This window comes from Sceloporus undulatus, chromosome 3, assembly GCF_019175285.1.
Source record: "Sceloporus undulatus isolate JIND9_A2432 ecotype Alabama chromosome 3, SceUnd_v1.1, whole genome shotgun sequence".
NCBI lineage: Eukaryota > Metazoa > Chordata > Lepidosauria > Squamata > Phrynosomatidae > Sceloporus > Sceloporus undulatus.
In genome coordinates, this window is record NC_056524.1 from 149,529,459 (window position 1) to 149,542,936 (window position 13,478).

Here is a 13,478-nt window from a genome sequence, read left to right on the forward strand (position 1 = left end):
CCCCACTTGAATAGTGAGCCATATCCCATGACATTTCTTTCCTCATTATACTTGTATTGTAAACCACTGCAATTCTGCTTCTTTGTCCAGCAGGATATAAAGCATCTACTGATATTACAGAAGAATATGACAGGTAGTTTGAACAGAGTAAAAACAAAACTAATATGGCTAAATCCAACATGAGGTCTATCTAGAATAGGTTTTGTTAGCCCCATTGATTGTCACACTGATTTCAAGATAATTACCCTAGAGAGAACTAAAACCGGATTTAACCTCTTATTCCAATGAGGGTAGATAATTTGTAGAAATCTTTGTGGAATTATAAGCATAACCACAACTCTTTAGAGTTGAGACACATGCCCACAGGAAAGAGACATGGAAGAAAAATTACTGATGAAGCATTCTTTAAAACTTTACAGGTACATCTGGTGAGAATGATGACTTTTATCTGATATGGAGTAGAAACAAAGAAACAGAATCTTACAAATGTGTGGTGCAGATGAAGCAGAAAATACACTACCTGTTCAGTTGAAGGAGCACACAGACAAGACAAAACAAACAAACAAACAACACCCTACACAGTCATGTATACTTAAGGTAACTGTGCACTACTGAGCACATGAAATAGGCAATATCAACCAGTTCCAAGTCTCAAGATTTATGCATCTAGATATGTACAACAAAATATGCACACAAAGCTTTTTGGAGACGACCAGATTTGGAATCAACTCCATGTGTGTTTTCTAGTACTTCTACATAACCAACTAAAAAAATATGAGCATTCTAGTCATGCACTAGAGCTTCCATACTTGGAAGGGCACTGGGACTAGGGCTTAATGCTATTTTCACGAGCAATGCAAATCACAAGACAGTAGTTAAAAAGATTAAAAAACTGTTTCTGCAAAACTAATTTATACATTTAGTTGCTTTTCCTTTTCTTCTAACCCCTTATTTGATGAATGCAGTGCAACAAATTAGAATCTGACCACTGATATGAAATCTTATTATATTTTAATTTTTTTTTAAATGCAGCAGTTATTATTCTAGTTGTAGAGAAATAGATGCAAATGGTCAGCTAATTATCACAAAATATTCTGACAGGCCTCTTGCTCTAATATGTCAATATTATTCATTTGTTTGTGTGCCATAAAGCATGGAAAATTCACAGCATGTGATTCTTCATTCCCATTTAAAGTAATGTGAATCCACACACACAAGCACCATAGTAAATCAAAGTAGCACACTATGTGCAAAGTTAACTCACTATAAAACATGTTCCACTAAAGAACATAGTGATTCTGATCTCAGAAATGTGCTTAATGAGCTTCTTACTGCATAATTCCCGAACACTTGTGTTCTGACTATTAGAAAAACTCCACTGAACAAATCCAGAGTACACTATGGAAGCAAAAAACAACCCGCTCCACAATGGGTCATTAGATCCAATTCGCACATCCCTAACAGTCGGAGCAACTATTAATGGGTGGAAGTGGCATGGATGATCACAGCAGGCACCATATAAGACGCCCTTTCTTTTAACAAAATATGTTTTTTTTCTTGCGCAAAATGTTATCTTGGGCCTTGGATGCTGATTTCTGTAGGACAGATTGGAAAAAGAAAGCCTGCTGCAATCCAGAACTTACCTTCACTCCATCAGACTTCTTATTCAATAAGCTTTTGGCAGCTGCAAAGAGAAATAAAGAACAGCAAGTGAGTTTCATTTTGAGAACTGTTGTACTCTTCACCTTCAACTCAGTCTTTCCAGAGTGTTAGTAGAAAGTTTCCCGTACTAATTAGGACAATGGCTGTGAAACGCAAGCAAGAGCCAACTTTAGGTCCTGCTTTCTCCAAGCACCAAACTATGCAAAGGCAACAGCCTGCTCGGCATCCACAGTTTCACACTGCAGTCATACCTCTTCCAAAGGTACTCTCAGCAAACCAGGCTTTCAGAGTTCCTGAGATTTCCTTAGAAATACTTTGTTCTCATTACTCCCCCCACCTTCAATATTAAGAGGTAACACTGAAAATGATTTTAACCCCCCCCCCAGAAACTATACTTTATAGTTCTGAACAATAATGATTAACTTATGAATACAACTGCTAAGGCTGATTCACAGAAAACAAACTTTCTTCAAGGAAGTCACCAGAAGCTTTAGAAAATGTTAATTTAACATGTTATTTGACATGTGCAATGATTACTAAAGTTATCTTGATTAGACACAAGTTCCTGCTGTGTGTACACATGGCAAATGGATGTATATGATTTCCATGCAGGCAATTTTGCCTGTGTATTGGCTCAGGCATAGCTTTTACCTATAAAATCTAGAGTTGAAGGGCATAGATAAAACCTGTTCATTCCAGATACTATGCAAATCCAATTTAGCAGTGAGAATCCATGTGGAATAGCTGTCAGGGAAATATGCATGTTGTTGTACTGTGGTAGTAGGAGTGAGGAGCAAAAGCAAAGCAGCACTGATGGCTGCAAAACGGAAGAACTCAAAAGATACCATGTGAGAGATAAAGGATAATTGTTCCTTCAAAAGTGCAAGGTCAAGTCACCTTGTTTTGAGTGAACAACTAGTCTGCAAAGACACGCACGCACGCACACACACAGAGAAGTATGCATATACATAGGCAGAGCATGAGAACACATTACATGTGTAACAGAGGACCTCCCAACTGCACACATGAGACCACCTATCCATGCCCAAGGACAACATCAGCATATTCATACACAACAGCAAGGCAGATTTTGCTTGCAGCTCTTTCGACTATCAGCTCTTTCAATGGAGTTAAATTGTCACAACAGTGTTGTTGTGTAATCATACACTGGTCAACAGAGGGTGCTAAACTCTTGGGAACAAATATTTTTAAATGTTTCTTGAAAACTATTTAGGTGACATCTACATAAATCAGGAATATTTAACTACAATGGGGGGCAATTTTTGTGCTGTTGGCTCTCATTATCCCTCCCCCCTTCAATATTAAGAGGTAATCAGCTAAGGGCTGATTCACACAAAACAAACTTTCTTCAAGGACCGGGGCCAGTACATTTTTGGCATTTTGAATCTTTTCTATTATTATTATTATTATTATTATTATTATTATTATTATTATTATTCAGGATTATTATTATTCAGGAGGGTATTCAGGATTGTGTGCTTGTGGGAAGATACACTGCAGCTGTTTTGGCCAGTTTTAAAGCCATCTGGAGCTAAAAATGGGCTTTGGGGATGTCCTAGGAGGTTTGGGGACTGCAAAAATCAGGCTGCAAGTGAACTGTGTACTTCCCCCACAACTTACATGGTGGTATAAGAGTAGGAATAGGCATATTCTGGGCTGAAATCTCCTTGGCCAGAACAGGATGGGCAGGAGTGGTGGGGGTGCATTTGCTATGGCATCCAGAGAACAAACTTTTTAGGAAGAATAAACTACTTAGTCTTCTGTTTACCCAGAAGGCACAGTATTTTGGTGCTTAAATCTCAAGGAACCAAATTATGGGCCTCTAGGGAGGATCTCCTACATATTCAACATAGCACTTAGAAAGCTAAAGCATTCATGACAAAAGGTCATCTAACTTCTTTTGTAAAAACTCCAGTGAAGGAGAGTCCACTAACTCCTGAGTTAATCTGCACTACTGTCAAACAGTTCTAGTTAAAATCTTTTTGTAGTTTGAATTCACTACTTTCCAAAGGAACAGAGAATAAACTTGCTTCACCTTCCATGTAATGGCCTTTAAATATTTAAGAGCGTCTCTCTCAGTCTTCTCTTCTCCAAACTAAAGAAACCTCCCTCCATTGTTCCTCAAAAGATTTAGTTTCTAGGCCCTTTCCAAATCTGCATAGTGTAGCAGCTGCACAACACAAAACAAACACATAACAAATAAATCTGCACAACATAATAGCAGGATTTGCTTTTTCTATTCATTTTCTGAGTCCTTATTTCATGCAAGTTGTGTGAAAACAGAAAATAACAAAGATTGAAGTGGCTTTCCCATTTTTAAAAGAGGCATCATTTTAAAGGTTCCACTTTTGCATGCATGAAGACATGAAGAAACACGTTTATAGTCTCCCACCCCTATTTGTAAAACTGCATGACCCAAACTGTTCATAAAACAGAGGCTATGCTGGTTCAATGCCCCTCCAAAAACCTTCCAACAACACAGGCAACTTAGAGTAGGAAAAAAATCAGGAGCATGTGGAGATAGGAACCACAGAGATAACCTAAAGGAGTCACCACTTGTGGTCTTCTGGTAAGACAGCAGTGGCAAGGCCTGAAGCCTCCCTCTCCCATCCTGATCATATAATAACACTTAATTCTGTCAATGAAACCGGTACTTTCGCCTTAGAATTCCATTTATAATTTCCCCTAAAGTGCACACCAAACATCACAGTTACCTGTTGAAAGCTGGATGGGGATCTATTCATGCACGTTTTGGGAAGAAGCAGAGACTTCATACCAATCCTATCTTTCCATGTATGGGTTACCAAGTGGAAAAGAGACTGTATGATATGGAGTCAGTCATATCAAAAACAGAGTATAAGAGGGAAAATGGAAGAAGATAGCTGTCTGAGTGCTCTTCTAGGCTAAAAAGATGGGCTGGAGTAACCTTGGCTCCACTAAATCCTATGTCACAGCAGAGTTGCCATTGAGAACCACTGCCATATGGATACTTGTGCAGATATTTCACACAATAAGCTCTGCTGTAAAATGAACAGATTATACATGCTCTGCAGCAGTGTCAACTTTCAGTTCTGTAGAAGTAGTTTTCAAGGTCAGGAAACATGAAATGAGTCTAAACAGGAGCTGAATTCAAAGCAAAGAAATGCTATGCCACAGAGTGAAAGAGCATAGACAAACTGAGCTAGACTATAGTTCTGGTTTGTCTATAATAGAGAAAATCTCAAGTAAGATAAGTATAGCAGAGAAATATGCTTTTAATTGCAATCACTTCCTTCCCTTGAAAACCAAAGGATAAATGTTTAATAAATAATAATAAATGATAAGCAATCTGTGCAGTTACACAGAACTTGTGGCTGGTTTTGTGTAACCCTAAAGTGTAGCAGACTTTTGCAAATGTAAATTTACAGCCAAGATAGGGCACCATCTTACCTGTACAGTAGCCTTTTGGTCATCCTAGAAATTGGGTCTCACCAGCATTCCCACAGCACAGAACTAAAAGCAAATTTCTACAGCACTTACTGACAAGGCAGCAAGCATCCTATTTTTCTCAACACCAGACTAAGACCATAGGTGTTTGAAAGGGTGGCAAAGGAAAATGAGTAGAAAGTGTGACACAACATCATAGGTTAGGAACTGGTGGCCAAATACTTCTTCTCTCAACTATGCAATTCTTTACAACGTATATTATGGATGCAGCTAATACAGTATTCATTTATAGTGGTTCCACCCCCAAAAAAAGGCGAGGGAGAAGTATTGTGGTGGATATAAACCTTCCATGTACTGTGAACAGATGCAAGGTTTAATAGAAAGCAACATCCAAGAAGCCTAGTGATACTAGCCAGAACACAATGGTGGAAATCGGTTCATATCCTGCCCCCAATGAATGCTCTACTTTTCACACACTTCATACATATTCCCAGTATAATCCATCTGCTCCCACAGTACTGTGGGAAGAAATAATCTGCTGCTCATTTGAAGTGGTTCATGCAATAGAAAATGGCTGGAAAAGACTGTTACAAATTAATTTACAACACAGCCACAAAAAACAGAAGACGAACATCCCAAGCAAAGACAAAACAAAACAAAGATGCATGTTTGCTCAGAGTTTTGACTTGTGTGTGTGTGTGTGTGTCAGTTGATACACTGGAAACAAAAAGATATATGTTTCTACAGGTGAGCACTACATACAAACACATGTCGAGAAATTACTCAGAAGGCAAAAACCAAGGGCATGACACACAACTTAGTACAAGATGACAGAAGGGACAACCCCAGGAAAGATGACTGGAGTGATCTTTCCAGGTCAAGAAATGGCGTTGCATCCATGCTCTGCAGATTCCCTGAAAAATTAATATCCATGCCTAACCTTTTCAATCCTAACTTGTGTGAAGTTGGTAAAACTCTGCTTTGAAAGGCCCTTCCAAATCATAATATTAAAATGCTTACTCACTGGGATGAGAGATACATAGCCTGTTGATTTCATTGTTACTTAACTGAAATTTCTAAGTGGAGATAACCATGAAATCATAAAGGTATATATTTGAAAACTTGGAAGGTCACCATAAAAGTAAGATCTGATTTCTAATCTTCAAGCATAAGATTTTTTTAAAAGTATCTAAGAGAGTCTGATCTATGCCTTGAATATCTACAGCAAAGATGGACAGCTGTGGGCTTCCAGATAATGTTGGTCTACAACTCCCATTCCCCTACCATTAGTTATGTAGGCTAGAATTGGTGGCAGCTATAGTCCAAAAGTAGCTGTAGTCTAAACAGCTAGAGGCTGTCCGCCTTTTATGTTGTACAGCAGAATGATCTCATTACTAAAAATGTCTGATACTTAATACTGGAAAGGTCAGAAAATCTTTGCCAGCGTTATTTACATTAATATTATTTTTCTATGGCATCACTGCTGAAAACAACTGTCAATGCAATGTGTACTCTTGACATGTTTGACTACAGTGATTTTGAAACAAGTCAACAAGCTGCTTGCTTATTTGAGCCACAGGAGATAAAAATTAGCCAGCAATGACAATAGGCTCAATGGACTGCAGAAATTCTCAGCTTTCACTGTGAAATAAGGGGGTGGGATTTCACAGTTGCAGAAGTAACATTTAGTACATAGTAGAAAGCTTTTCTTAAATGATCTTTAGGGCTGAAGAATCCTTCACCCCACTTTAACAAGAGGAAATTATCAGTCTTTGGTCTTTGTACTAACAAGAGAAAACAGAAGAAACAGGCTTTGCCAGAGTCAAGCTAAATCAATGGGGAAAACCAATTACTGTATAAAGAAAACCAGGAAGCTGGTAAACTAATATTCTGGTTTTCCACTCATTTTCTTGTCTGAACTCTCCTGGACCTTGACTATCATCTCACCTCCTGACTAAACAAGACATGATGGGGCAGCAATATAGATTAGTCATAGTTCTGCCTGTATCAGTATAAAAACAGGTTGTTTACAGAGTAGTATAGAGAACTAGTCTTTATATGAAAGTGTATAGAAATGCACAAGTGAAATGAACAAAACTATTCTGCCCATCTCCAACCCAAACTCAGCTTCAAACCAATTTACTTCAGCCAGTCTGGGAAGAAAATTATTTGAAATAATAAAATATAGTGAGGCAGATTTTTCATCTCTATTAAGGAACAGGACTCTTTCCGCTTGATACAATTCTCTTTCAGGTACAGAAAGTCTGGGGACTCAGTTGCAGGATAGAAGTGATCGTGGCTTGCATAGTTCCTCCATTAGAACTCTCTTAAGAGTAAGTTCTAGTCCTCATGATCACAAAGTAAATTCTGACAAACAAAATCGGCAGTTATTTTTACTAGATGTAAGCCCTGGTTGGTTTTCTGTAGCAGGCTTGTGGTATTTATTTACAAAGGTCTAACTCCTGTCAGTCTGTTGCAGAAGCAATGGATCACAGAAACCCAGATTCTGTGGTGTGTAATCCATATACATTCCATGAAATGCCACACCCAGTCTCTCCCAAAAGAAGCATGCAAATTAAAATAAAATCAATAGGAACCTGTGAGGAACTTGTGATGGGATCAGGAGAAAGAAAACAGTTAACCAGAAGGTGACGATTTCTTCTCTTCCCCTTACAACCAATTTTTTGCCAAAGCGGCAAAGAGATGCTGGGGAAGGTAGCACTATGCTGCAAGAGGGGTGCTGGCAGGCATCTACAGAGTCTCCTCACTAGGGTAGCCTCATGAAGCTGATGAGGGAACCCCAGCGTGACTGACAACTCAAACCAAGAGCACTCAGGGTGGGATGTTGGGCTCGAAGCTTGCTTGTCCTCAATTTTGGCTCCAACACAATTGTGGAGGTTCATCTGGAATGCAGGCAGATGGGCAAATACTCCAGATTTTTTGCTTACAATCTCCACTGTCTTGCCAGAATAGTCAATAGTAAGCTGCTGTATAAAGTTCTCTCTTGCTTGATCCTGTCCTTTCTCCTGTAACACCTGAATCCATACAATCCACAAGTAAACAGACAGATGAAGTATAACACTTTGGAGCAACAATATTACAAAAGCAAAATTTGGCTCTTCTAATTTTAAAATTCATCTTTACTTTATTAAAACTGCTGCTTAATGCCAAATTATGTGGGAAAATAGTAAGTTGATTGTGCACACTCCTTTTACAATACGATAGATCAGAACCAGGCTTGGTATAAAATAAGTGTTTCATTCTAGCCTTGCCTGGACAGTTTTTTAAGCACACTGATACTTCTACTCTAATATATTGGTTGTAATACCTGCACTCATCTTCTGAAACTCCCTCAAACAGCAGGCAATGACACTTCACACTACACCAATCCCTGTTTCCAAATCTCATGTGCCGATTCACTGCAGGACTGGGTTAAGTACCCAACATGCATACTTTTGTTAGTAGACTCAAAATCCATGTGATTATGGCTCTTGGTTAGATGGAGACCTTAGTGCATGCCCATTTTCTCAGCCAGCAAGCATGGATGGCATCTCACTGGGTGCACAAACACTGGCATGCTGGTTTTTACTGGCAGTGGAGTTGGTGAAGGGTGGGTGGGTGGGTGGTTCTAGGTTCAGGCACTCAGGAGATACAACTCATGCCACATACCTTGCTCAGCCAGGCCGGCAGCACTCATGGCGGCCGAAGCAGGGGCGGAGCTCTGCCTGCCAACTGATTGGACACAATCATTCAGTGGAAGGAGCCGTAATAAAGCAATAAAGGCCCAACAGCAACAAGAGAGCAAGGTGCAAGTAAATTAGTTTAAAAAGAAAGGTGGGTAGAGAGAAAGGATTGAAGAGGGGAAACACAATATTACCAAAAAAAAAAAGTAATCTATTCCCCTTGAACATGAAGATAAAACTACAGAAACCAGCACAGAGGGTTGGACATCAGGAACAGTTCAGAAAGCTGCAGGATTTAGCTGTAAACAATGTTTATAAAACAGGCTCTCAGATACAGTGTTTTAGGTCATCAGCATCAGAGAAGAGGATAGATACACTAATGTTCATATTTAACAGCAAAAAAGAAAGTAAGTGGTATAGTACTGGGGGATAAAGGAGATGGAGAATGCTACATATTTGCATTTGTATCTTGTTGCAACATCCTGTATTATGATATACCAAAATATGAGAGAAATAAAAATATACATGAATTACAGTGAGCAATAGAAGTGGTTGCCACAGCATCTTCAGCCACTATGTGAAAATGTGTGTTCAGTTTAAAAAAAAGTAAAGTAAAAAAAAGGTCAATAATGAGGAAATAAATCAGCAATGTTAAGTCAGAAAGCACAAAATGTTGACCTGTTTTGAGTTGTATTAAAAATATCTTCTAAACCAGCATTCCTTAGAACTCTCTAGTACAAAAATGAAGTGTGGCTCAACATGCAGGATTCTTGAATAGTCCCTCTCAGTGTGAACCGGGAAGGGCTGGATGCCTTCTGTACAAAGATTTCTGATACCCACTAACTGAACCTTGCTATCATCAGATATGTGATGGCTTACCCAGTTACGAAACAAAAATGAACAAAATGTGAATACAAAGCATTTAAATTTTACCTTTCTGACAAACATTCTATAGGAAAACAAAGTTCAGAAGTTGTTAAGTTTTCAGAGGATTTTAAACAAAAGAAAGAAGAAAGTGTGTAATTCTATTTGCCACTACTCAGAAATGTGGCCAATGAAGTATTTATGCATCTTGGTGGGTCTGCAGAAACTCTCAACATCCACCTAAAAAGAAGACAGGATAGTAAAACATACCTGACATCAGGGATAGCATTTCAAGGTGATATGGAATGCACAGAACAAGCAGCTCAGAAGGAGGGATCTTGTGGAATGTCTTGTTTTACATTCACGCACAAACACACAGCAGCCACATTTTCAGACTAATGAAGCCAGTTTTGTACTGGCAATCTGAGCATACCAACAAAGGACTGCTAGCCAAGTTATAAGCAAAATTATGCCTCTCCAATATAAATGAAAAAACACATTGGAAAGAATTTAAAGCATTTCACGAATTCAAGGCACTTAGGTTTGTGGGTATCCTGTCTTGTATGGGATGTTCTGTATTTGAGATCCTGAAGTCTGATCCAATATGAGAATCATACAGGGTGCCCCGAATCTCCTATTCTTTGACTTGTTGAGAGTGGCAACCAGCCATGCTCCCAAGAGACCAATCCCAGTGTATTTGGTATGCAGCATCCAGACCTTACATTCCAAATGCTGGGACCCACCTGATTGAGTTATGGGTGGCATGGTGCCACTCTTCTTCTTTTCCTTCAGCCAGGAAGGAAGAGCAACCTCAAACTGCACCTCACATGCCACTCACCTCACATTGCTTAGGCCCTGAGAGGTAAGAGCCAGGAAGATCTGAAACCAGCCATGCTTACAACAGATGGGCCTCTGTCTGTGGCTGTTTTGCTCATACCAAATGCTCTGGAACAATCTGTGTTGTGTGTCCCTGGCACCCACTCTTCCTACTCATGGTTAAGTGGAAAGAGTGGCTCAAAACAGACTGACCCTGAAGCATTTGGTACATAACAAAATGGACATAGAAGGAAGATCTGTCTGTTTCAAGTGTGGCTAGCATTCTTTCTACTCTCAGCTCTGTAGGCAACTAAGAGAGCTGCAGTTGCAGCAGGCCTGTATCAGGCTTACCTCAAAATCTTATGAAAAGGTGTGTGTGTGTGTGGGGCTCTCATGAAAGTTCATGGCTTCCCCAAGGTCTCTGAACTCTAATTTCACAGGACCCCAGAACTCTCATGAGGGGGTCTTTTCCCATGGGCCTTGGGTCAGGCTTTATAGAGCCAGCCTTGGGCAGGCCAGTCAACTGAGGATATTGTCACACACTGTTACATTAAAAGCCTGGCAGTCCTAAAGGGACACCACATACATTATCACAGCACTCTTTACAAAAGCCATGTAAGTTGGTCAACCATGAGTGCAAACAGAAGGCTGAGGTGAAAAAAGTGCCTAAGGCCATCCTGCTAAGTTTATTGGTGAAGCAAGAATTGGAATAGGGGAGGCACTGCTCACAGTTCACATTCTGAGTCACTATCAGTTTTTCATCATGCCTTGTTTAGGCTGGTCTACCTGAAAATGAGCGAATAAAAGAAATAAACGTGTGGAGCAACAGTTTCAAACAATGGACTTAGCATCTTCCCAAACCTAGCGCTTCCATCTTTTCCCTCTCATCTATCATACTGAAGAGACTACCAAGTTGGTCACTTTTTACAATCCCAAAAAGTGTAAATAATACAGTTAAAAGATAATTGGTACGCTCATTCACTCAAATACATACACACACATGAATTCACTGCCTAGACTTGAGAATGGTTTACACTGGCAGGTTCATCACTTGGAAAACTGCAAATATCAAGACCAGATTTGTACAACTAAATCAAGGAATGATTTGAGGGGAGAGTTGTGGGAACATCACAACTAAATGGCTTGGGCCCAGGATACCTGAAGGACCGCCTCTCCCCGTACATTCCGCCCCGCACCCTCAGAACATCTGGGCAGCAACTCCTTAGGGTGCCAGGGGCTAGGCTGTCCTCCACTACGAGGAGGACATTCTCCACCGCTGCTCCGGCCCTTTGGAACACGCTGCCCATAGAGCTCCGCTCGATTACCTCCCTGGCCCAATTTAGAAAGGACTTATAAACCTTTCTTTTCCACCTTGCATTCCCCGAATAGAGTTCAGTGGGCCTCCCTTCCTCTCCTGTGGCAAAGAGGATGGGCTAACGGGGGTTTATATTGTTTTATACTGCTGCTGTGTTGTTTTTTATTGGATTTTGTAATTATTGTATTGTACTTTTATGTTGTAAACCGCCCTGATCTACGGAAGGGCGGTATATAAATAAAACTTTTATTTATTTTATTTATCTCAATAAGCTTCCGATGTCAGTACATGCTGCAATAATGTCACTACATTGGGGTGGGACAAAGAATGTAACCCATATTTCCTTTGAATGAGACTTCAGATAAACATCAGAGGTAACATCCTCATCACCACAATATAAATATAAACACAATTTTAAGTGTACAGTAGTATTAGCTAGTTATTTGGCCAGAACAGTTAAGTAAAGGAATCATGATTAAACAGTGTGCATGGGTGTATAGGGGGCCTGAGTATATAGGTAGCCTTAATTACTGATTTAAAGGTATGGCAGGAAGCATTAGTCCTAGAAATGATATGGCCACCTCTAATTGATTGCATAATGATGTGATTTTATTACAGTGCTTGTGAACTGTAAGTGGCTGGGATCTCATTCTCATATACCACTTTGTTGATGGCATTATAGTTTCTAATCAGGAAACAAAAGATATACTCATATGCATATGTGTGCAGAAAAACGTAATAAACACATTTCTTATCACCTCCCCTTTTGCCCCATCCCAGATCTCTCTTTTGCACTAAAAATTGCCAGTCATAAACATTCAGTTCAGCATTATTTTGAACTCAGGTGTACATACTGCCAAGGACATGCTTAACACTGAGCCACTATCTCCCTTAAAATATTTATACTCTGCATTCATCTGCAAACATGGCAACACGGTTGTCACATTCACACTTCTCATTTTATGTGTACTCTTAAAAATATTCTAGGCTTGGGGGCTCAATAAATCTTGTGTGTTTAGAACTGTTTGTACATTTGAATCAAGGTAAAGACAATCTGAGGGAGGTGAGAGAGCACTTGGAAACAAAATTGGTTAAAAACTATATTGTGGTACTAACCCTTCACTGGAAGATCCTAAAAATGTTGTTCCCTCTACCACCAGGTTTAGAATGGAATTCTAAATTCTATTTTAATGCAGTGACAACTGCAGTGACAGGGTTATTTGTATTTTGCATTGAAGATATATTCTTTATCAGGGCATCTGAAACTAAGCAAGTCTAGACCATTTAATTTGTACCATTATATAATAATTCTTCTTCAGCTAAGTGTGCAGCTCTGCAAGGTATAGAAATCCTGCCCTATGCCCATGGTAGAGCTGAAGCCACAGGTATTGTTCAGTAAGATTTTGTGTTTCCAAACATATCTTCACATTCCTAAGGAATGGAAAACTATTTGGGGAAAAATAAACCTGGGGGAAACTTTTTTTTAATTCTAGCACTAGCTAATTGTAGATGCCAAAATGAAATCAACCAAAGGGCAGTGAGGATGGTAGATTTCCAGGCTCCTGGCAGTCGATCCTGGAGTTCTAGTAAGAAAGGAAACTATATCCCTCAGGCCAGAAGCTCATCCACTTTTAATCTAGACTAGAGAATACTGTGACAGCTATTTTCAAAGAGCTCTTTGGCACCTGCTT

General features: G+C 39.5%; 1 protein-coding gene across 1 annotated transcript in view; it reads right to left on the minus strand.

Annotated features, from left to right (window-relative positions):
- CAMK2G (calcium/calmodulin dependent protein kinase II gamma) overlaps positions 1-13,478 on the minus strand; it is a 254,090-nt gene that overhangs the window by 37,860 nt on the left and 202,752 nt on the right. Inside the window, exons 13-14 of the mRNA XM_042458442.1 lie at positions 8,779-8,841; positions 1,644-1,684 (exon numbers count right to left, since the gene is read on the minus strand). Of these exons, the coding sequence (XP_042314376.1) occupies positions 1,644-1,684; positions 8,779-8,841 (104 nt within the window). The remainder of the gene's footprint in view (positions 1-1,643; positions 1,685-8,778; positions 8,842-13,478) is intronic.